General features: G+C 54.0%; 8 protein-coding genes across 8 annotated transcripts; 5 read left to right on the forward strand and 3 right to left on the reverse strand.

Annotated features, from left to right (window-relative positions):
* Positions 1-590: 590 nt before the first annotated feature.
* Positions 591-2,385, forward strand: LAESUDRAFT_729555 (FAD/NAD(P)-binding domain-containing protein). Its single transcript, XM_040909656.1, has 4 exons — positions 591-1,435; positions 1,498-1,616; positions 1,673-1,802; positions 1,857-2,385. The coding sequence occupies exons 1-4, from the start codon at positions 755-757 to the stop codon at positions 2,304-2,306; spliced, it is 1,380 nt and encodes a 459-aa protein (XP_040760788.1). The 5' UTR covers positions 591-754; the 3' UTR covers positions 2,307-2,385.
* Positions 2,386-4,686: 2,301 nt separating this feature from the next.
* On the reverse strand, positions 4,687-6,032 carry LAESUDRAFT_729559 (uncharacterized protein). Its single transcript, XM_040909657.1, has 5 exons — positions 5,657-6,032; positions 5,571-5,595; positions 5,430-5,515; positions 5,278-5,373; positions 4,687-5,215 (listed from the first exon to the last, which is right to left on the reverse strand). Exons 1-5 carry the CDS (start codon positions 5,665-5,667, stop codon positions 5,026-5,028), a joined length of 408 nt encoding a protein of 135 aa, XP_040760789.1. The 5' UTR covers positions 5,668-6,032; the 3' UTR covers positions 4,687-5,025.
* A 393-nt stretch (positions 6,033-6,425) lies between these two features.
* LAESUDRAFT_729560 (protein transporter SEC13) lies at positions 6,426-7,839 on the reverse strand. Its single transcript, XM_040909658.1, has 7 exons — positions 7,801-7,839; positions 7,688-7,747; positions 7,517-7,638; positions 7,286-7,455; positions 7,149-7,238; positions 6,768-7,090; positions 6,426-6,709 (listed from the first exon to the last, which is right to left on the reverse strand). Exons 1-7 carry the CDS (start codon positions 7,801-7,803, stop codon positions 6,455-6,457), a joined length of 1,023 nt encoding a protein of 340 aa, XP_040760790.1. The 5' UTR covers positions 7,804-7,839; the 3' UTR covers positions 6,426-6,454.
* Positions 7,840-8,176: 337 nt separating this feature from the next.
* On the forward strand, positions 8,177-10,039 carry LAESUDRAFT_382234 (uncharacterized protein). The gene is made up of 4 exons (XM_040902253.1): positions 8,177-8,271; positions 8,326-8,737; positions 9,100-9,940; positions 9,992-10,039. The coding sequence occupies exons 1-3, from the start codon at positions 8,257-8,259 to the stop codon at positions 9,906-9,908; spliced, it is 1,236 nt and encodes a 411-aa protein (XP_040760791.1). The 5' UTR covers positions 8,177-8,256; the 3' UTR covers positions 9,909-9,940; positions 9,992-10,039.
* A 501-nt stretch (positions 10,040-10,540) lies between these two features.
* Positions 10,541-11,190, reverse strand: LAESUDRAFT_738418 (Prefoldin-domain-containing protein; the record flags this gene model as incomplete). Its single annotated transcript, XM_040910890.1, has 4 exons — positions 10,541-10,714; positions 10,775-10,881; positions 10,937-11,039; positions 11,098-11,190. The coding sequence occupies 4 exons, from the start codon at positions 11,188-11,190 to the stop codon at positions 10,541-10,543; spliced, it is 477 nt and encodes a 158-aa protein (XP_040760792.1).
* A 1,245-nt stretch (positions 11,191-12,435) lies between these two features.
* Positions 12,436-13,382, forward strand: LAESUDRAFT_382662 (uncharacterized protein). Its single transcript, XM_040902255.1, has 2 exons — positions 12,436-12,549; positions 12,631-13,382. Exon 2 carries the CDS (start codon positions 12,733-12,735, stop codon positions 13,180-13,182), a length of 450 nt encoding a protein of 149 aa, XP_040760793.1. The 5' UTR covers positions 12,436-12,549; positions 12,631-12,732; the 3' UTR covers positions 13,183-13,382.
* A 564-nt stretch (positions 13,383-13,946) lies between these two features.
* LAESUDRAFT_382318 (general substrate transporter) lies at positions 13,947-16,281 on the forward strand. Its single transcript, XM_040902254.1, has 5 exons — positions 13,947-14,102; positions 14,362-14,861; positions 14,917-15,302; positions 15,363-15,887; positions 15,954-16,281. The coding sequence occupies exons 1-5, from the start codon at positions 14,083-14,085 to the stop codon at positions 16,137-16,139; spliced, it is 1,617 nt and encodes a 538-aa protein (XP_040760794.1). The 5' UTR covers positions 13,947-14,082; the 3' UTR covers positions 16,140-16,281.
* Positions 16,282-19,769: 3,488 nt separating this feature from the next.
* LAESUDRAFT_382752 (general substrate transporter) lies at positions 19,770-21,660 on the forward strand. Its single transcript, XM_040902256.1, has 4 exons — positions 19,770-20,274; positions 20,334-20,719; positions 20,780-21,304; positions 21,365-21,660. Exons 1-4 carry the CDS (start codon positions 19,827-19,829, stop codon positions 21,539-21,541), a joined length of 1,536 nt encoding a protein of 511 aa, XP_040760795.1. The 5' UTR covers positions 19,770-19,826; the 3' UTR covers positions 21,542-21,660.
* The last annotated feature ends 489 nt before the right edge of the window (positions 21,661-22,149 follow it).

Here is a 22,149-nt window from a genome sequence, read left to right on the forward strand (position 1 = left end):
GGGCACTGCGTCCGTGGCGCATAGGGAAGAACGTTCAGCAAAGTGTGCATGACAAGCCATCCGTTGGATGCGCGGCTGGAGGAACCAAAATACCGAGAAGCTTGCACAACGAGGCAAGCTGCTTGCTCACGGTGAACGCACTTGAACACTCGCATAAAGTGTTCAGCATAGATAAATGGAGATGGCCATGCTGATCTTGAGAGGGAGGTCGGCGGAGTTGATGTGCGCTGGATGGCGGAAAAGAGTTGCAGCCGCCGCTCGGGTTGAGAATTAAATTCAACGATCTTTACACGTGGTACTGCTGCAACGGTATTCAGTGCCTGGGAGACCACTGCTTGTTGGTGGGGCAAAGGGAAGCTTAACTCCAGACAATGTCAATCTCAAGCTCTGTGGCGACCCGTGCTCTGTGGCGACTCGTGAACAACCACTGAGGTCACCGCTCAGCCGAGGAAACGATGCACGGATCATGAGCGCGGAAGCAAGTGCACAGGACCAGGAGCAAATCCAATTTGCCTGTATGTTGTGACGCTTGGTATAAGTGCAAGCCACATCGTATATGGAAAGGCGTGACTCGAGGCCGTGTGCTAAGTGTCAACTCGGCGCAAACGTGAACACCCGACAACCTTGTTCGTCTCCGCCGTGACTTGCATACGGACGCTCACTGGGATATACTTATGATGCACGGCCCAACCGTTTTCCCTCGACAGTATATCTCGCTGCATTCGCCGACTCTCCTGCAGCACGGCTCTCCACTATGGCCACCTCTCAGAAAGCTCCTCTTCAGCTGCACGTCCTCATCGTCGGATGTGGTCTCGGAGGGCTCGCCGCCGCTCATTGCATCGCTCAGGCGGGCCACAAGGTCACTCTCTTCGAGTCTGCGCCCGCGATAGGAGAGGTGGGCGCGGGAATCCAGGTCTCTCCCAACATCACCCGCCTCCTTATTCGCTGGGGTCTCGGGGAGAAGCTCGCACAGATTGCAGTCAAACCTGATGCTCTCGTCTTCCGTAGGTATAGCACCGGTGAACGCGTCGCATATACTCGCTGGGGAGAGAAGATGGATGCGTTCGGTGCGCCGTACTACCACATACACCGCGCCGACTTCCACAAACTCCTCTACGAACTCGCGATACCCAGCATGACACTGCGCCTGAACTCGACTGTGGTTGCTTGCGACCCTGTCGCACCATCCTTGACACTAGCCTCCGGCGAGACTGTGTACGGCGATCTCGTCATAGGCGCGGACGGCGTAAAGAGCTTCATACAGCAAGTGGTGCTTGGGCGAGTCAACCCCGCACAGGCGACCGGCGATGCCGCCTACCGAGCTCTTATCCCTACATCACTTATGATGGAGGATCCAGACTTGAGACCTTTCGTTGATGTGCCTGAAATGACGGGATGGATGGGCTTGGGACGGCATGTCATGGCATACAACGTCGTGCGTAGACTGTTCACACATTCATCTATCCCCTACACAATGCATGACCATACTCTTCACAGCGCGCGAAACGCGAGTTTAATCTGGTCTTGATACACCCAGACGACGGATCCGTCGAGTCATGGACGGCAGAGGGTAGCGCTGATAAGATGCGCGCGGACTTTGCTGATTTTGAGCCCCGGTACGCCGATTGTCCGTCCGCGCGTTACTGATGGCATTCTGAAATTTCATTTGCAGAATACAGAAGATGCTCAAACTCGTGAAGTCCACACTGAAGTGGCGCTTGATGGATCGTCAGCCGCTGGAGACCTGGATCCATCCGGTTGGGCGTGTCGCACTCCTAGGGGACGCGTGCCACCCTATGCTGGTGTGTTCTCACTCGCGCCTTAAAATCACACACCAGTTGCTGACTATTATTCAGCCCTATCGTGCACAAGGTGCTGCCATGGCAATTGAGGACGCAGCCGTGCTTGGAAACCTTCTCTCGCATATCTCATCCATGTCACAGGTCAAGCCGCTCTTGTACGCATACGAGTCCCTGCGCCTCTCACGCACCGCGGAAACGCAAGCGTCCTCGCGTCTGAACCAGAAGATTTTCCACCTGCCCGACGGGCCGGAGCAGCAAGAGCGCGACCTCCATATGCGCGCTGCGATGGAAGCGGAGTTCGCAATGCTGGATCGCGAGCGCGCGGGGCTTCCGGTGCAAGAGGACACGATGGAGGGCAACCCGAACCAGTGGGCTGACCGTAAGAAGAGCGAGATACAGTTCGGGTATGATGCGGATGCGGAGGCTGAGAGGTGGTGGCGTGAGGTCGGCGAGCGAGAGGTTGGGCCGCTCGGGCTCGGGGAGATGATTTCGGGGCGACTGTGAGGCTTCGTTTGCCGCTACATCCGTGTGCTTAGATGGCCACTCCCGGACCGCTTCCGGACCGCTCCCTTTTTCTCGGCTCGTGGTGTTGTCTCGTGTATCATTCTTTTCTCTTGCAGAGCTGTATAGTCATCGGTCTGGGATCGTCACATGGAATTGTTGTACATCAGGTTGATTTGTACAGTATCAATTAGAACTTCAACAAGGATGTATTTATGGAATGTAGATGGCGGTTTCTGAGCCTCACGTCCGAGTTGTGAGTTGTGAGAAGACTGACGAGAGAGTTCAACGATCACGAAGTTCATGTACCAGGCACAGAAGTGCTGTGGACTTCGGTGAACAAGCATTAGCCTACACCTTCGTCCACCGCTCGGTGGGAAGAGACCATATGCTGCACCCGTTCTACTTGAAGTTCGCGCCGTTCATTGGCCGCGTACGCTGAGAGCACTTAGTGGAGAATCGCCGAAGGCGACAGAGGACGCCAGTCGCTTCGCGAGCTGGCATACTCGGCAGAAAGGTATGGGGTCGGCTAATCATCACCCCTCCCCCCCTTCCTGAGCCTCGAGGATAACACCTGAAGTCACAGCTTCGCATGCGCGGTGAGCGTATCTGAAAGTCACTTCCGTGTATCCTATATGTTGGGTCCTGGCCGATGTCATCGGTCTATGTGCTGTACGCTGTATGCTTGATGCTCTACAGAACAACCACTGTTCCAACAAGACGTGGGCGTCCTTTCGAACAATGAGGCGACGTACCAAGATGCACCCATCTTGGCATGTCACCATCCGCGCAGTAACGGACGAAGTAAAAGCTTGAGAGGCGAGGGAGAAGGAATGTGATGGTAGTCAGCTTGGACGAATGCATGACCTGCACGGGATTTGCTGCTGACTTGAAGTTGTATGAACGGGCACGGGATGCCGCTAGTCACTGCGACGAGGGAGGGCCATTTCCAACTATTGGCACCTGGTTGAACTCGGTGTAATCTGTCATCCATACAGTCAGCAAGGATTGTTAAGAGCCGTTGTTTCCGCATGACTTGGAAGCCAAACCGAATGGAGCTTATCCCCTAACCCCGAACCTCACACGAAAAGCGTGCATCCAAGACTGAAGGTAGCAAAAGACAAAGGCGCCGAGTAATCACAGATTCTGATTTGTGGGTTTACCTAGGGCTTATCATTCTCATTCTATGATTCGGTGGATAGCAGAACAAATGGACCTTTTGCTAAAGCATTGCATGGTTGCAGAAGGTGAAAATCGCAACTCATGATATGTCGCACCTCCAATCAACCCTCTGTGCCACGCAAAAGCCGCGAGAACGCACATGACATCCGAATCACTACTTCATCCTGGACTTGTCCTCGCTCGCGTTCCACGTTCCGCCGTCTGATATTGCTACCCTTTGTATACGATACAGTTGTGTTCGTCGAAAACGCTGTCACGCGCTGCTCGCAAAAAAAACGTATGAGTTCTATCAGATGGAACAAACACTCAATTACGTACGGTTTCAGAGATAAGTACTTGTTCAAAGCGCATGGTGAGTGGCGTGATGGCTGCGGGTTTTTGCTATCCAGACAGAGAATTGCTTGGCGGGCCATGGATTGCGCGCATATATGGGGCGCAACAGTCTGATAATAGCGTCGGAAGCGGTAATCTCATCTGTGGAGATCCAAAAACACGCACTCCAAAGCGTTCCTCAAAACTTCTGGTCTCCAGTTTTGCCCTATATAATGCGAACGATGCGAAAGAACCGAAACCATCGCTCGGGAAAATACCATATACTGATGCACAGATCTTTGATGCAATATACGCTGTCAATGGCGACTCGCTCCTGTTACTCTGCCGTCTATAGGATGAATCAAAACATTCATGATGAGATGTCGTCAGCTCCGTGCGCTAATGCGTCTGTCAAAACACTTGCCTGAGTGCACATAGAATGGTGCGCGCGAGTGCATGCGCATATATCTATGTAATGAGTGCTTGATGCACCGAGAATGCCATAAGTCCTTCACGCAAGTCGCTTCGAGAGGAGCGTCCTGTTCGCCATCCGTGCACACAAGATTGACGATCTTGAGGCGTCCCAGATGAGCGATTGAACTCTGCGATGTTCCCTGTGGTACTTTATGCAAACATCTTGGAACATACTCCTTGAACTTTGTAGCGTTGATAGCTTTCAGGTCATCTGGTGTGAATCGGCACATCCCACTGACTGGAAAATTACGATAAGGCTGGAACAATACCTGATCAAAATGCTGAGTAGGGCAGCCGGGTGTTAATGAACGTGCTACGGCGCAGAGATCCAATTTGTGGCTTGAATTATTTCTTGATATCGACTGGCGTAGCGCAAGGTCTGTCGTAGGAGGATCTCGTCAGGTCCCGCATCGTCGGACATGATAAGAGGCTGACCTCGATGTATAACTGCATATAGTCTGAGGAAGAGCGCATATATGCAGTGAGTTTGGAAGTAGGGGGAAGATCTGTGTCGGTCATGAAGGCACAAGTCGCGGAAACCATCACAATGCTTGAGGTAAACAGTGCAGACATGTGTAAAGCGCACACAGACAATGAATAGCAAGAAACAAGAATACAACGTCAACCGCAACGTCCCAACGTCAACGCGGTCCTATATACTATCAAGCTACACAATTTACGCTATAAATAGGTCCGGACAAAGTCACGGAACACACCTAGAGTACATACAATACGGTATGTATACACAACTTGATCACGGCGTCGCATTAGGTGACTTCTTCGTTCTGTGGTTCCTTATTGCTCCCGAGAACGTCTCGAGGCGGTCGCGTGCTTTCGCTGTGGCGGATTCGTGCTCGAGCGGGAGCGATTCCGCGGAGTGCGAGGGCATGCTCACACCCTTGTCGGGGCCGTACGTGGAGTTGTTGTAGGCCCTCATCAAGCCGCTACGGTTGCAGGCGCAATCAATGAGTGGGTAAAAGGAAGATGCAGGTTTGGAAAGACGTACCGCTGGGTAGCATCGAGGTAGTTCTCGCGGTCGAGTCGCTTCTGCATCTTTACAGAGATCCCTTGGGACGAGACGTTCACGCCCTTGCTCTTCAGCCTGGGAAGCAAATCAGTGAAGACTCAGAAGTGAATTACAGGACGCGATGAACTCACGATTCCTTTGTTGCATCGACGACCTTCGACGTTGCCCGTCTGAAGTGGATTAAGCCCAGCGCAATCCCGGCGAAAATAGATAGTGTCTGTATAAGGGGGTTAGCATCGTTTTCTTCAAAGCGTCAGTTAGGAGCTACATACAAGTGCGAGTGAGATATAGTCAATCCTGAAGTGGGCATACTTCTCAGCTCCCGACTGCTTTGACGGAGGACTGTAGGCACACGCACCAGGTAGCCATCTCGCGACTGGGGGTATACTTGGAGTGAGGGTTTGCTGACTGGTTTGTGGTCGAGAATACGGCTTTTATGCAGTCTCGTCGTCTGGCTCGTCAATGGAAGCTATCAAGGTATCAAGCTCTTGGACCACCGAATGTCGCAGATCAGGTAACAGAAGTGATAGATTTCTCTTCAAACGAGCAGTAGCGTAGCGGAGAGAATGGAAGTGCAGAGACAGCCGAGTCTGCGAGATATATACAATTTGAAGCAAGATTTGCGGTGCGTAGCTGTGGCAATCAGTGATGAGCGCATTTGGCCCAAGCCAAGCGCTGCTCGGCCCGCCCCATGCTCCAGTGCGACCGCTTGGCTTGGCCCTCCTAGGCCGTACAGTCTTCCAGTCCACGGTGGCACCTTCATAGTAACACAAAGTCCAGAATCTGTTCTGTGTGGTAATGAATACTACTAGTTGTCGACTTGTCGTGCTCAGAAGATGCCTGGCAAAGCCCGAAACAGCTTCGCCAGTACTATTGCTATGTAAGGGGAATCGCCAACATTCATCATTCATGCATAGCCTGCATCGAAAGCCGTTGATAGGCGAGCGTGGAAAGTCAATTCATGCAGAACGATGGCATCGGTTGCACTGCCTGGGGACACGATAGCCATAAGTCGGTGAGAGTCCGTCTGAAGCCATTACTAGGAAGTCACGTCAAGCGCGTTCCATGACCAAGCTGTGTCAACGAAGCAAGATGAATGAACAGAAATGTATACAGTCCAAGGAATCCCAGTAAGTTACACACTGCCGCAGAGCATCTAGCTCGTCATGTCGCTCACACACTCCCACACGCCTTTCAGATTCTCCTTCCATAGAGTTACCTTGCCGTCACCGCAGCTCACCGCCAAGATGTTACCCGCTAGGCTCCATGAGACACGCCAGACAACGTCCGGGAACTTCCCCGCAGTCGCAGCCCCTGATGCTGGCGTAACTGATGCAGATGACGGATCGAGCGCGGTTTTCACCCAAGGGGATGTCGGAGTATCCTTCGTCCAGATGAGCACTGTCTTGTCCTACGAACAACGCATATATCAACTCCTCCGGTAAAAAGGAAGTAATAATGAAGCATACTTGTGATGCTGTCGCGATGTAGGTTCTGGGGAGGCCGATATTCGGCGCCCATGCGACGTCGCGGACCCAGTCCGTGTGTCCCTCAAGCGTCTCCTCCACAACCCACTCCTGCCTCTCATCGTTGTAGCCCCAGATCTTGACCAGGTTGTCGCAACCCGCACTCGCAAAGCGCTTCACACTCTGCGGGACGAATGGCGCCTGGCCAGGGATCGTCGGCGGCTGCGGTGTGATCAGCGAACCGGGCTGCACGGCGGGTGCCCATGAGACCGCGTTACAGCCGATCGCATGGCCCTCGAACACGTCGGCGCCCCACTGGCCGTCGTCTGAGGGAGTAGTAGGAATGGGTAACACCTGTGGGAAAGTGACACAAAGTGTACGCACTTTTGAACGTGAGCACAGAGAGTGTGCCATCAGACGAGGCGCAGGCAAGCATGGCACCGAGCTCATGCGGCGCCCATGATACCGAGTTGACTGGCTGATATAAGTCGGACATCGAGTCTGCAAGTCGATCCACCCACCTGATGCCTTGTGCAGTGTGTGCTCCTTGATCTTCGACCACCCGCCAACGGAGGGCCCAGCAGTCGGCTGCTCCTTCCAGATGATGACTTTGCCGTCATATGAACACGACGCGAGGATGTGGCCGAACTTGGGGTGTGCCCAAGAGACCTGCCATACAGGACCTGTATGCCTGCAACGCGATAAAACGCGGTTTGAACACTGCCTTCGAGTTAAACGTGAGTGGAACGCACCCTTTGAGCGTCTGCCCTGCAGACTTTGGCCCTTCCCCTTCCGACACATCGAACACTCGTACAGTACGGTCAGACGAGCACGTCGCGAGACGCTTTCCGTAATAGTCCAGTTGGGCATCGTGCTGCAATAGGCGTGAATTCGCGTTCAGACGGCTACGAACGCGAACGTACGATCATGTCCTCATGGGACGTCTCTATTGGGACGGGTTCCGTCGCGTTTGTTACAGACGGCTGACAGGGAGGAGTCAGTATTTTTCCCACTCCGAACTCGCTGTGCACAGTACCATTTTGCTGTGGACGTATCGTCGGATGTCGTATGTAGTGTATGTTGTGCTCAGGCCGCTGCGCGGGCCAGACGACGTGGTCGTGGCTCGCGTGGCGCATCTGAACCGATGAAATCATGTGACTAATCTAATTTTGTAAGTCGAACCGATCCGACATTGAGAAGCATGGTCATGGTGTAGTGGCGGTGTGTACCCTTCTTTTCAGTGCCCTTCGCGAACTGTGCAAGGACAGCAACTGTTTCTGTGTGCTTCACTGCTTCTGCAGTGCCGGACCACATTTACAGCAGTTCTCGGAGCTGAGAAGAACGTAATGTGGCTGTGGCTGCCGGAGTTGTGGGTCCCTCTGTAGGCTTGCTTAGTCAGCAGCGAGGCGCAGTCAGCCACCCTGGGACTGCCCTGCTGTTCTACTTAAACCACTATCCAGCAAACCAAACGCTCCCCATCCCCGTCCTCACGATGGCCGAAGTGAAGGTGACTCATACTCCTCGCGAGCCTCTACACCGTCGAGCGTTGAACCGTCCTCAGGGGCCCACGATAGCCTCGGACAAGCTGGCCCTGTCCCGTGCACTCGGCGCCGCATTCCTCAACCATCAAGTTGAGCAACTTGAGAAGACTGTGTCGGATGCGGGTCCGGGAAGCGGGAACTGGCGCGATCGCCGCACTCAGAATACAGCAGACAATCACAATAATCATAACAGTGGCCACAGGCATCCCGACGGCAAGCGCTTACGTCCCGGGTCGGCTAAGGCGTCGAGAAAGCCTGACATCGAGTCCTCGAACAACAATGTCGATGGGAATATGAACAAGAGGGATACGCGGGAGACGAAGGATGCGGACGTGGTGGTAGTTGATGCAAGTGTGCTCATCCACGCCCTCGGCCAGGTCAAGAAATGGTGCCGGGAAGGCAGAGAGGAGATCATAATTGTGCCTCTGGAAGGTGAGTGCACTGGTGCTGATACTCGTCTTCCTTTCCGATTAGTCTGTCTCTATCTGCATGCTGCAGCATGAGCCATATTCACATTTGGTGATCCCGTATTGCATGGCGTCTGTTGCGACCCTCTGGTATAACGTTTTGGCTGGACATAGCACATTTCTTTCCAGCCCTACGCTACGGCAGTGAGGTCATGCAAGACGAGATCGTCGCTTGTGAGGTCTCCGTCAAATTTAGCCTATTATGGTGGCGCATGTGATCTTCATTCTCTACATGGCGTACACCGTCATGCTGACAGCATTGTGGCCGAAAAGGAGCGATGTTACTTTTCTTCTTATCTTTGAATGCTCACCATGATCTTATTGCAGCTCTAAACACCCTCGATCTGCTCAAGAAGGGCATGAGTTCGCTTGCCCAGCGTGCCCGCGCCGCATCCCGCATCCTCGAGGCGCAAGTCGGCACGAATCCCCGCATCCGCGTACAGCGTGACGACGCGTTCGTCCTTTGGGACAATGTCTTCGAGAACCAAGCACCGCCAGCCGGATCGCCCGAGTGGGTGCGCCGTACGATCTGCTGTGCTCGCTGGGAGGTCGATCACGCAGCCGACAAGGAGATTGCGGAAACGATCAAGAATGTGTCTGCAGAGAACAAGCCCACCGCCGAACTCGACGACACCAAGAAGCCCCATGTGGTACTCGCAATCCTCTCCCAGACGCTCGAAGTACAGTCGGAGGCGATATTCCCGCCACTCAGTCATGCGCCAGCCTCTCCGGTTCCCCTTCCCGCCCCACAGACCAATAGACACGAGCCTCGTTCTTCTGGTGCGCTCGTGGCCCAGTGGGCCGCAAAGGCCCGCCTCGAGGTGCTCGAAGTATCCCCATCTGCTGCCGGTCCCAGTAAGAGTGCCTCGCCCAGTCGCGATGTCGCCGTCAACGGGCGGCGCTCCCCGCAGACGACTCGGCGCTCCGGCGACGAAGAGTTTGGCAAGCGTGGTCCGCGTCGGAACTCGAGGAATGAAGGACATCGTGGCGGTGCAACCACTGGCGGACGGCCCGCAGCTGGCACTGGGCTCGTGGAGCGCCCGCCTGCGGTGATGGCTATGATGGAGGCTGTCGCTCAGCCTAGCCGTGTCGTCCGTGTCCTTGCTCGTGGAGAAAAGCTCGATCCCGATACCTAGCGGTCTGCCCTGACAGACCAACTTTACCCAAGGTTGGTATCCTGTCCATGTGTTATTGATTCTCGCTGACCTCCTCCGGACAGACAACAGATTCGCATTCGATTACGGAATCGCACGGCCTAGAGATATCCCTTCCGGCTCGTGCACGCACGGGACGGATGGGTATGTCTCAGGAATCTGGCTCGGGCACCTTCTCGCGTCCACGCAGGTATCTTCTCGAACCCGCACTGTCCAAAGACTGGCGCAGACGAAGCTGAGGCTTTCGCTCAGTTGATGTTCGTCCGACGTTCCGCGGCATCAACGGTTACTTTGATAGATGGATCGTCGACGATGGATTACTCTTGCTCCGAAGTATGCAGTCCCTCTAGCTTGGATACAGTACATGGTTGTATCAGCTTCCCTATGAACCCTCTCGCCCGTTATCCCACCTTCTTCTGTATATGTAACTTGGTTTGCCACCTATGTCTACTTTTCTGAATATACGTTCCGTTTTTTTTTCCTGCACGGTTGTCTGCCCGGCGTTGCGTAGATTTCGACGCCTCCCACGGCGTACATCACTAAGTATACATCGCACTTGATTTTCAAGCGCGCGATTAATATGCTACAGAGTATCTTGCCAGAACGATCATGCGTTACCCGCTCTTTGCTCCTTTGCCAGCGGGCTGTTCCTGCAGCTTGACTTGCATGATGTTGACCACGTAGTTCATATTGTCCTGCTTTTTACCAATCGTTTCCTGCAGCGCCTCCAGATTTGTCTTGATATAGTCAACTTTCGAGTCGTAGTGCTTCAACGCTTGTGCACGAGACTTGTTACGGAGCTGAGCACGAGCAGACCGACATACGAGGGGAGATCGGATAGTCCGCACCTTTTTGACGTAATATCCAGTCCCTACATCCACAATCACATTCTCCAAATCACATAGTTTGCCCGGGACGTATAGTGAGTTGGTCAAAGGCACAAGGATCGTCTTGTCTTTGATAGCAATAATGTGGGTTCGTCCACTCGCGATCTCGGATCCATCACGCACCCTTATTCTCAGGCTTGACCTGCTTAACATTATCCATGCATGCGCTGAATTTCGCCTGTGCCTGCCGCAGCTGCGCGAATGAGTTCGAGAGGTGAGTGAGCTCCTGCGGCGGGATACTTGGTGAGTCGCAGAGCGGCCTGTGGAACGCGTTGGGGGCGTACCTCCTCCAGCTGTCTCCGAACGTCCGCGAGCTGCGGGAGGTCCAAGTCGGCCACATTGATTTGCTGAGGCTGCGCAGAAGAAGTGGAGGCCATGTTGAGGCTCGCAGCGATCGCACTTGGTGGTGGCGGTCACGGACTATGGCGGCAGGATCTGAAGACTTCCTATCTTGGTAACTCCCATTCCGCTCGGTGTGGACTTTTTATTTTTCGCACTCTGTACTGCTTTCGCGCATCCTCTCTGGCTTCTGAAACCACTTCAGTGTATTCTGTAAGCCAGGCTAAGCTGGCCGAAAAGCTAATCATGGGCAAGAGCATGGCGGCTGATATCAACGCATCTCAAATTGCAACCCACAGGCTCGCTGTCGCTGCCTAGGTTTCTCATTTTGCTGAGTCTGGCGCATATATGCGGTTTCTTGTCTCACAAGAACCAGCGGAACTGACAGGGTGCATAACATCCAAGTACCATCTCTATGAAGAGACCCGCAGTCAGTTCAGATCGCTGGCGTTCCTTTTGTCTCTCGAAAAGTTTTATTCTGCAGAAGATGAACCGCGATCAAGGAATCTGACAATTATATCACTTGTTGCAAACCGACACGCTGTGTTTTATATTAGCTCAAGCTGATCATTGGATATAGGAGAGAGCAGGGTTAGCCTTTGTGAGTGCATCCTGCTTCAGCTACCTCCACAAAGGTGGGCTATATCTCTTGACATTTTTAACATGTTATTGTGCAAAGATCGATGTAACATCTGTGCACACTCAAGATAGAAGTTTCTTGCTCAGACCTAACTAGGAGTTAAACGATCTAAATCTGGGCGCCTCCGAATTGTCTGGTCCGCAGGGCCTCATCCAGGGCCTGTTCTCGACCCCGGCTTTCTTCCACAACGTCAATCTGTCAACAGTCCGCGGTGACTAAACTCTTACGCCCTGGTCTGGGCAGATAGCGGCTGATCAGTTCTTCAAGACATTGCTTGACTAGTTGTCTTTGACATCGCGGCTATCCCGCCGGCCGTTTTCCCAACCTTGAGACGGGGCGCATAATGTCGCTTCGAGACGGTGGAGCGATTGCTGCGTTGCATTGATCCCGAATGGTTTGAGAAACACTTTTCAGCGTGAAATACCATGGCCAGTCTCCGCTGCTTCCGAGGGAGGAAGGACCAACGCAAGGCAAGAGACCGACGGAAGAATCGGCTCGGAAGGCTTCGTCACGTTTAACATCGCGCGCTCACCATCCCAATGCCGAAGTTCATCTTGTCGTCGTCGCATTCATACAATCACTGTTGCGAGAACGTCTCAAGCAGCGCCCTGCACACGAGTCAACCCGGATCCTCTCGCATCCACGGTCGCGTTTAATGCTCGCTACATTATCTGAGATCGCAAGCCAAGTGTGTCGTCCGTCGTATGCGACGCGATCGATATCCCACAACTGGTGCAGTCGATCATCCTGGGCATCGGTTAGTGACAGTCATCTGCATGACGGGGCCAAATTTCATACTTATCGCATCTGACGTTGTCTTCTAACGTTGATGACGAAGGCCGTCAGCATGTACTACACTCGGGACGCCACGAGGCCGAAACAGTCCGGTCGGATGCCGACGACCCTCAATTAGGGGGAGGGAGGTGGCGCACCGACATGGATGCTCAGCCGCTGCGGAGGGTTAGGGGGTATCAAAATTTCATCCGCTTTTCGCGATTGCTCAACCAGCCTGTCCCTTGGCATCCGGCGCGTTTCGAGGGGGAGGAGAACCCCCGCCTCTATTCGCACCATCAGGAAGAACAGGGAACAGGGATGGGAGCAGAGGGAGAGAGAGACCAACGAAAAATCCTGGTCAGGCAGCAGCCAAGGCTTTGTTTCCTCCAGCATTCGCGTTGATCACCCTGCATATCCGAAAGCCTCGGGTGCTACTGAGCTCGGACAAACGACGCCTTTCCCCATACATCGCGGATGCACGCTCGAGGCTGTTTGCGCACTTGGACGTCATGTCGTTATGCAAGGCGGCGTCGACGGGACCATTGCTGACAAGGAGTGGGAAGATGGTCCGGAAAAGAGGGCGTCCGAATGCCGAGATAGCTGGATGAACGCATGAACCAGGATGCACATGCTGTTTGCCCATGGGGCAAACATTCCGCCCACGGCTCTGGATGGGTCGCTAACAGGGGTCGCTGTTAGAGTGCGCAGCATCCGCCGGGCGAGATGGCAGGAATGATGTGCGTGGACCATGCCTTCCGGACTGTGGCCACCGCTAGTGAGCATCGTCGGAGAGGCTTATAAATGTCATGGGCGGGGAGGCACGCGAGGCCACCGACCGATTGGCTGGCAAGAGCGGCGCCCAATATACTCAATGCCTCCGCCATATGCTTGGCTCGTCGGACCCGCGAGAACACGCGCGCTGATTGGCTGCGCGCTCCGGACCTTCCGTTCCCCTCGCCGCGTTCCTCGCCTTGCGCACACTCATCCGCCCGCCGCCCGCGGGGCTCCAGGCTGGGATGGATAAAAGGATTAGGACAAAGCCCAGACCGGGCATAGGCCCTACGAGACACGGCATGAAAAAGCAAGAAACCATGTGCATATTTCGCATGAACGAATTTGCCGCAGATCTCGTCTCGCTCGCTGCGAGTCGGGGCGCGGCCATTCGTTGTTGCAGTGAGCGGCTGGCCGAGCGCCTGTCACCGCGCTCCATGATCGTCTCAGTGTCATACCGGCGCACGCGCATGCGTGCACCTTATAAACTCACCCTTGCCCGTCCATGATGTCACGCTTTCTGTGTCCTGACTTAAAAAGTCTTGTCTACTCAACCGACGAAGCTGATTATCAATTCACATTCTTCCCTTGCGCACTCCAGATACCTTTTAATTCTCAGAAGCTCCTCCTCTTCTCCTCGATCTTCCTCCTTCCTCTTGAACGAACTACCATCCTCACACCTTTGACGCTCTCACGACTTCAAAACTAGCTATCCCTTCAAGCCGTCAATCAACCTTCCTCAGCAATGGCTGTCCTATTCCATCTGTGAGTGTCCCTCGTGATCTTTCCCGCCGGTGTTAGTATGGGCGACTTCTTCTCGGGGCGAAAAGAGGCCTTCGCGTGAAATGTGTTGTCAGTGGTGAGCCGCAGCCACCGAGCAGGTCCACGTGGTTCCCGAAGGAACGGCGCACATCATTCGACGTTGAATACCCATCCACAATTACTTTCTTCACACCACATACGCCCATACTAACCGAGTCGTGTCCATCGCGATCGGTACCAATGCTGATTTCTTTGCGTACAGACATGGCTTGCCCATCGGGTATATGGCTATTGCACTGGCCGTTGTTGCCTCGATGGGAGGCTTCATCTTTGGTTATGATACCGGTCAGATTTCCGATATCCTGCTTATGGACGACTTCCTCCTCCGTTTCGCCAAATGTACCACTCCCGGCGATGTCTCAACGTGTCATTTTAGCAACGTCCGCGAGGGCCTCATCGTTGCTTTGCTTTCCATCGGTACTCTTGCTGGGTGTCTCATGGGCGCACCCATCGCCGACTTCCTAGGACGTCGGTATGCGATGATTGCGGAAAGCGCTATATTTTGTGTCGGTGTCATCATCCAGATCAGCTCGCGACATGTCTGGCAACAATTTGCTGTTGGCCGTATGATTGCTGGTTTTGGTGTCGGTGGGTTGAGTGCGGCAGTCCCGATGTATCAGGCGGAGGCAGCACCCAGCCAGATTCGTGGTACTCTTACCGCAACGTACCAGTTGTTCATCACGCTCGGTATTCTGGTTGCCTGTAAGCAGCATTGCATGCAACATACATTCACCTCAGGCTGATCATGTTCTTCCAGACTGTATATCCATAGGCACCCGTCACATGTCTGGCGCAGGGTCATGGCAGACAGTTGTCGGCATTTCCTTTGTGTGGCCATTCATCCTGTCTACTGGTATCTTGTTCATGCCCGAATCGCCCCGTTGGCTCACCAAGCGCGGACGCTATGATGAGGCGCGGCGCTCGCTCGCGCTTGCTCGTGGTGTGCCTGTGAAGGAAGCTGGCGACCACTACGTGATCAAGCGCGAGCTTGAAGAGATGCGCGATGCCGTCGAGTACGAAAAGAGCGTCCAGACCGGCTGGATAGACTGCTTCTCATTCGAGCGCAAGCAGCTCTACCGGACGTGCCTCATCGCGACGCTGCAGATGTTCCAGCAGCTTACGGGTGCCAACTACTTCTTCTACGTGAGTGCTTGATCTTTGCTGATGCTTTGACGTCCTGGCGCTAATCACTGTTAAATGCAGTACGGTGCAACGGTCTTCAAATCTGTCGGCATCAGCGACTCGTTCATTACGCAGATCATCCTCGGTGGCGTCAACTTCGGTTGCACATTCGGCGGTCTGTACATCATGGAGAGGTTCGGCCGGCGCTGGCCGCTCATTCTTGGCGGTATGTGGCAGTCGGCCTGGCTTTTCGTGTTTGCGGCTGCCGGTACGGCGAAGGATCCCACGACTAATGAACATATTGGCAAGCTGATGATCGTCTCTGCGTGCCTGTTTATTCTCGGCTATGCGATGACGTGGGCGCCCGGTGTCTGGATTCTTGTCGGCGAGACGTTCCCTACGCGGACGCGTGCAAAGCAGGCTGCATTGGCGACGGCAAGCAACTGGCTGTGGAACTTCCTTCTCGCATTCTTCACGCCATTCATCACGGGCGCGATCTCGTACCGATACGGTTTCGTCTTCGCCGCGTGCAATCTCACGGGCGCAGTGATCGTCTACCTGTTCCTATACGAGTCGTCTGATCTGTCGCTCGAGAGTGTCGATATGGTGCGTCGTCTCCTTCGCTGTTATCCATGACATGTTCGTCGATGCTGACTAGGGTGTCAATCACAGATGTACGGCGACCCGTACTGCAAGCCGTGGACGTCTAGCAATTGGGCGCCACCGGGCTTCAGCTCGCGCAAGGACCTCCTCGAGCAGACGCGTGCGGCGGAAATGCGCAAGCCGCTCGCTGCAGGTACTCAGGAACACTTTGAAAAGGCGGATACAGATAGGAACGGCGCCGCCAACCAGGCATGATCAATCCCTCCCGTTTGCTCCCTATTACTCCCGTCCCTTCTTCTATCTCTTTCACCGCACCCCTATTCCCTCACTCCTCGGCGGGAGTGCACTTCCCTTCTCCTCTCCCCAACCCCCCCTCTTTGGCCCTCTGGAGCTTTTCACGACGCCTGACGATAGAGGTGGTAGATCTCTGGATAACAGTGCTCGCACGGCATAGTTTCGGATCGGACATCGCATGTGCTCCATGTCTCGTCATCCGAATGCTGCACATTTTATGTTGTTTGCATCGCATATATCTGCATTATATAATGTTGTGACATACTGTTGAATTGTTGTTAATCTGTATTATTGTATTGTCTAGCGCTAGCATTTTTGATACCGTTGTACGTTCTGGTGGTTGAAGCGAACAGCAGGAGCTCCTTTGTTTTGTGGATGAATGGCCGGAAGTGTGACGCCTCTGTGAACGGATAAAGTGCAATTCGGCGAGTTGTGGGCTCTTCGCAGAAGTGTATGCTGGCGACGGCCCTACTTGTCCGATACTAAGGGTTAGGAACGTGCGTCCGATTGTGCTTCGTCCACATCGCTGACAGGGCACTATCATCCACCTCTGCCTTACGTCGACATCGTTCTATGCGTAGGACGCTGGTTGTTTTGCCCAAAGATGGTCGTGCCGTACGGTCCTTGACCTTGCTTCTCTAGCTGTTCTCGCGCGGGGAGAGGCTGCCGAATAGTTGCCCTTAGGTGAGTCACAGGTTGCATTTACGAAGCAGATGCTCTATAATGATCGTGAGCGTCGCCGAAATGGTGTCCGCGTGTACGTCGAATGGACAATTAGCATCAGCCCAGCTGGAAGAAACGGTGATTCCATTTGAACGCATATGGTCACCAGACATGCAGACTGTTGAGACAGGAGCAACGTAGCCGATATTTTCAGTGAGTTCCCAAGGAAATTGCTTCGTAGATCGAGACGAAGGTGACGGTAGCATACCGAGGAACGAGGACATCACGGGTGTACGTAAGTCTTGATGCGACACAAACAAACGACTGACAGAGCGTGTATAGCGAAGCACCCATGAAGGAGAAAACTATCAGGTTGGACGGGCGTTTGCTGCTACAGAAAAATAGAGGAGAAGGGCAACGTCCAGGCACCGCAGAGGGTTCGCCTTAACTCGGAGACTCGAAGACCTACGTAGGCGATCATCGCTTCGAGATGTCGTTCATTACTTACGGTAGACGGCAGGTGACTTCATCGATAACCTCGGGAGGAATCACCCCTGCAATCGCCATCAGAAAGTATAGCTTCCAAGCTCGAGGCCATCCGACATGCGCTGGCCGCGCCGCTCGCATTCACCACGGCCTATCGCACCGCGGTGCGCTACTATATGTGCCGGTCCGACTTGACAGCAGGGTTGGACGGTGAAAGATGGCAGGAACATTCAGGAGGCAACGCTGAAGAGACAGATCTGCGGGCGGACTTTGTGCGGATCTCCTCTCGGCAAAGCTTCCTCGTCCGTGAGATGCGCTGATCATACATTCGTGCACGGATGCTTGAATGCGGCCCTGGAAGTTATTTGCCAAATGACAGCAGCATCGAAAAGGACCGTCCAGCAGGTTCTTTGATTATCAACGTTTGTCAACTACAGAGTGTGAGTGCAGCGATGGCACGCGCATGGAGCTCCGTATCCCGGCACATGCGATATCAGTGCGGTTAGCACACTGAGCTGCGTTGATCTGCGCTATTCACACTGAAGACGTGCAGCAGGTATCCCGTTGAGCCAGCGCCCGCTCCTGGAAGAAACAAAACGCTATGTTTCTTCGAACGATCTCGTATCTGGGCGTGCCCGGAAGCATTACCGACCTCAATCGGGAATCAAGATGATACTAGAGGGCCAACATTTCGGAAGGGTTCTTGGCGAAACAACGGTCAAGACGAATTCGACCGCAAACGACTCATGATTGCCGCAAACGGAGTTCATGGGGGTGTGACGCGTGACGCTTTGAACTGGGCCAGACCTACATAGTTCAAGACCCCCTGTGACCTGGGACAAAAGAATCAGTTCAGTTCAGGTGCTTAATTGTGTGGGAGATGCAACGGTGGGCATTCTGTAGGCGCAGGGATCGTTCTAACAGAGAAAAAAGCGCCTGTGAAAAGAGACGGAATGGTGTGACCTTTGAACTGACCCTTAGTTCAGACCGGCCGGTGACGCGTGGCATTTGACCTGTTCAAGGGTGGGTGTGACCGTGACTGAACCTACTATGGTCGAAAGGGTACCCTCTGAGTGTTTCCCATGAACACCCGCTTATCATCTTATCCGAGACTCATTGCGCTCAACCCTCACCGGTCACCTCTCAGCTGTTCGACGATGCGCAGCATGTTGCGTCCGTCTCAAAGCCTCCTGGAACGCAGCGGAAGGAACCATCATTGACGTTCATCCTACGGTTTCAAATTGCGGACCGTATGGCTCTCATCAAGGCTTTATCGATATCCATCAGGCGTTCTCGGGAATCGTTCATGCGGTCTTGAATGTGCAAGCGAATGAAAGCGTTGTGCCAATGATCCGCATCTGCGCTATGACATGAGGAAAGGTTCGGATATGAAGGTGCATAAACTAATTGCGCTCATCAGCTGAGTCAGTGAAGGGATTGACGAGCTGACAGTAACTAGTTCCACATCATCATTCGTTGTGGAGAAACGCGGAGGTGGCAAGATGCTCGCGACTTCTCTTATCTGCGAAAGTGAAGGAAGAATGCAGACGCTGCGTGTCTGCCTCCTTTCCAAGACCTCATGCAGTCAGAAGGTCTTACGAGGTGAAATTATCAAGCCCGGGCGTGGAAACACCGCGTGTCCAATGCTGGGAAAACCCCGCGTAAGCAAAGCGGAACAATGTGAGCCTCTAAGTTGGTCCCGTGCAGACGATGTTTCAACTTTGATAGGTCCCACTGTACAGTGCGCTAGCTCTTTCGGCCACCTGATCTGATGCAAACTGATACCCACAGGCCAGCGTCCCGCTGTGATCCTGCTCACTCTTCAGCACGGCGTCTAAGGCAGGAGTCTTCAGTGCCGAGCGCCCCACGGCCGTGTTCCTCGGCTTCCCCATGGTTGCCGAAGATCGTGGCCCCCACCCCACCCCCATGATATCACGCAGCGCGCGTGGAAGAATGTATCCGATCAAAAGGGTTAGCCGACGCATGCGCAGTCTTCACTATAGTTCCGGAGGAATCCCAAATCTCTTCGGGCCGCTGTCGAAACCCTCTTAAAGAGCACCTGGGACGCACTACTTTCCTTTTTGTCGCCCGTCTGGCTCGCCCCCATCTTACGACACACGACCCGCTACGCCTTCACGACTGCATCTCTCGCCATCTTGCTGTTAACGTTGATTGAAAATCCTCAGCAATGGCCGTATTCTTCCACGTGTGAGTGTTCGCCGCTATCACTTCAAACCGATTCTACTGGGCTAGAGAGGCATCTCCACTGGAGTGGAGACGATGTGCTTCCGCGAAAGTGGGGCGTCCGTACTGTATTGCCGAGCATTTATCGCGTCACCGCTCATTGCAACCACCTTCGCAGATGAGCCATCTCGCCAGCCACCCTCTCACTATGTCGCTGTCTGAGCACACGCCCAAGGTTATCGATGCTGACCCTATTCTCATAGGCAGGGAGTACCCATCGGGTACTTAGCCGTCGCGCTGGCTCTCATTGCCTCGATGGGAGGCTTCATCTTCGGTTACGACACGGGTCAAATTTCCGACATCCTGATTATGGAGGACTTCCTCCTCCGTTTTGGTAATTGTCAAACGCCAGGCGATGCTAACAGCTGTCATTTCACGAACGTGCGCGAAGGGCTCATTGTTGCCCTGCTCTCCATCGGTACCCTCGTCGGCTCGCTTTTAGGCGCTCCGACCGCTGATTTTCTGGGTCGGCGATACGCCATGGTCGCGGAAAGCATGGTGTTTTGCGTCGGCGTCATCATTCAAATCTCTACCAATCATGTTTGGCAGCAGTTCGCTGTCGGCCGTATGATTGCTGGCTTTGGTGTCGGTGCGCTAAGCGCGGCGGTCCCTATGTACCAGGCAGAAACGGCGCCTAGCCAGATCCGTGGTACACTGACTGCGACCTATCAGTTGTTCATCACGTTCGGTATCCTCGTTGCCTGTAAGTGGCACGCCAGACACATGACACCATACGTTGACTAATGCTGGCGCTTTCTCAAGACTGTATTTCCATCGGCGCGCGCTACATCGGCGGCGCAGGATCATGGCGTACGGTCGTCGGTATCTCTTTCGTGTGGCCGATGATCCTATCGGTCGGAATCTTGTTCATGCCGGAGTCGCCCCGATGGCTCACGAAACGCGAACGCTATGATGAGGCGCGGCGCTCGCTCGCGCTTGTTCGTGGTGTGCCTGTGCAGGAAGCGGCTGACCATTTTGTCATTAGCCGCGAGCTGGAGGAGATGCGTGGGGCTGTCGAGTATGAGAAAAATGTGCAGGCTGGCTGGTTGGACTGCTTTACGCTCGAACGCAAACAACTCTACCGGACATGCCTCATCGCGACGTTGCAGATGTTCCAGCAGCTCACGGGCGCCAACTATTTCTTCTACGTAAGTGACTGATCTTTGTTCGTAGTTGATGTCCCTGACGCTAATCACTCTTCAACGCAGTACGGTGCAACGATCTTCAAATCTGTCGGCATCAGCGACTCGTACATCACGCAGATCATCCTCGGCGCCGTCAACTTTGGCTGTACGTTTGGCGGTCTGTACGTCATGGAGAAGTTCGGGCGTCGTTTCCCGCTCATCGTCGGTGGCGTGTGGCAGTCGTGCTGGCTCTTCGTGTTTGCGGCCGCCGGCACGGCGAAGGATCCCCAGACCAACGAGTCCATTGGCAAGCTGATGATTGTCTCTGCGTGCCTGTTCATCCTTGGCTATGCGATGACGTGGGCGCCCGGCATCTGGATTCTTGTCGGCGAGACGTTTCCGACGCGGACGCGTGCGAAGCAGGCTGCATTGGCGACGGCAAGCAACTGGCTGTGGAACTTCCTTCTCGCGTTCTTCACGCCGTTCATCACAGAGGCGATCGCCTACCGCTATGGATTCGTGTTTGCCGCATGCAACCTGACCGGTGCGGTCATCGTGTATTTCTTCCTGTATGAGTCGTCCGACCTGTCGCTTGAGAGCGTCGACATGGTGTGTTGACTTCTTTATGCATCTTTTGTTCGTATATCTCACATGCGATGTTCGCCATAGATGTACAGCGATCCTTACTGCAAGCCGTGGACGTCTCGCAATTGGGCGCCGCCGGGCTTCAGCTCGCGCCAGGACCTCGTCGAGCAGACGCGTGCAGCAGAAATGCGCAAGCCGCTTGCGGAGGGTCACGAAGAGCGTATCGAGAAGACATCCGATCATCGTGCAGAGAAAGTATGACTTCCCGGCTCGTTCTTCCTGTGACGCACACCATGCGGACTCTCTCAACAGATCGCTCTGTCCGGGTTTGCTGTACTTGTGTTGTGGTCGGTATCTCGTCCGCGATAGGTCCTGCGTGTGTCTCCCAGCGCTGTGTTTCGCGCGTGTCTTTCTCGGATGTTTTGTTTATGACGGATGTGTGCTACGTGTATTGTACTATGTAATGCTTTTTCCCAAATTGTAGGCGTAGATTTCACTAATGGATCGTGACCTACAGGTTCTGATGTCACTCAAGTCCGTATTTTGTGTGCGACTCCATTTCGTGGTCAGCGCTGAGCGGCATTGGAGCGAGTCGCATGGTCCGAGTACTACGATAATGTCCCGCCATGCTCGGCGAGCTGTCCGTGTGGCCACCCGCAACCCGCTTACATAAGTGGTTCAGCCACATCTCTCCAGCTGCCAGTACTGGCTACTCCCAGTCTCCTATGGTGGTTGTCTGTTTTTATATTCTTGGAACCTGTACAGCTCCTTAATCAAAAACTCTCAATAGCATCAATTGAACATCATACGTTGATCGGGTCTCCCAATTCGATGACTGCCATTTCCGCCCTCATCAGCTAGTACGATGG

This window comes from Laetiporus sulphureus (genome assembly GCF_001632365.1).
Source record: "Laetiporus sulphureus 93-53 unplaced genomic scaffold LAESUscaffold_43, whole genome shotgun sequence".
Lineage (NCBI taxonomy): Eukaryota > Fungi > Basidiomycota > Agaricomycetes > Polyporales > Laetiporaceae > Laetiporus > Laetiporus sulphureus.

Excerpts from the sequence above, each read along its gene's own strand:
- LAESUDRAFT_382318 (XM_040902254.1), top strand. The coding sequence starts at position 14,083 with ATGGCTGTCCTATTCCATCT. Across the intron at positions 14,103-14,361 it reads ATGGCTGTCCTATTCCATCT|ACATGGCTTGCCCATCGGGT; the intron begins GTGAGTGTCCCT and ends CTTTGCGTACAG. Across the intron at positions 15,888-15,953 it reads CGCTCGAGAGTGTCGATATG|ATGTACGGCGACCCGTACTG; the intron begins GTGCGTCGTCTC and ends TGTCAATCACAG.
- LAESUDRAFT_382662 (XM_040902255.1), top strand. The coding sequence starts at position 12,733 with ATGCTCAGCCGCTGCGGAGGGTTAGGGGGTATCAAAATTTCATCCGCT.
- LAESUDRAFT_729555 (XM_040909656.1), top strand. The coding sequence starts at position 755 with ATGGCCACCTCTCAGAAAGCTCCTCTTCAGCTGCACGTCCTCATCGTC. Across the intron at positions 1,436-1,497 it reads ATGTCATGGCATACAACGTC|CGCGCGAAACGCGAGTTTAA; the intron begins GTGCGTAGACTG and ends TACTCTTCACAG. Across the intron at positions 1,803-1,856 it reads ACGCGTGCCACCCTATGCTG|CCCTATCGTGCACAAGGTGC; the intron begins GTGTGTTCTCAC and ends ACTATTATTCAG.
- LAESUDRAFT_729560 (XM_040909658.1), bottom strand. Across the intron at positions 7,456-7,516 it reads GCAGGGCAGACGCTCAAAGG|GCATACAGGTCCTGTATGGC; the intron begins GTGCGTTCCACT and ends ATCGCGTTGCAG. Across the intron at positions 7,091-7,148 it reads CTCTGTGCTCACGTTCAAAA|ACGACGGCCAGTGGGGCGCC; the intron begins GTGCGTACACTT and ends CTACTCCCTCAG.
- LAESUDRAFT_382752 (XM_040902256.1), top strand. The coding sequence starts at position 19,827 with ATGGGAGGCTTCATCTTCGGTTACGACACGGGTCAAATTTCCGACATC. Across the intron at positions 20,275-20,333 it reads GTTCGGTATCCTCGTTGCCT|ACTGTATTTCCATCGGCGCG; the intron begins GTAAGTGGCACG and ends CGCTTTCTCAAG. Across the intron at positions 20,720-20,779 it reads GCGCCAACTATTTCTTCTAC|TACGGTGCAACGATCTTCAA; the intron begins GTAAGTGACTGA and ends TCTTCAACGCAG.
- LAESUDRAFT_382234 (XM_040902253.1), top strand. Across the intron at positions 8,738-9,099 it reads CATAATTGTGCCTCTGGAAG|CTCTAAACACCCTCGATCTG; the intron begins GTGAGTGCACTG and ends ATCTTATTGCAG.
- LAESUDRAFT_729559 (XM_040909657.1), bottom strand. Across the intron at positions 5,374-5,429 it reads GTCGATGCAACAAAGGAATC|GCTGAAGAGCAAGGGCGTGA; the intron begins GTGAGTTCATCG and ends TTTGCTTCCCAG. Across the intron at positions 5,216-5,277 it reads TACCTCGATGCTACCCAGCG|CGGCTTGATGAGGGCCTACA; the intron begins GTACGTCTTTCC and ends CTGCAACCGTAG.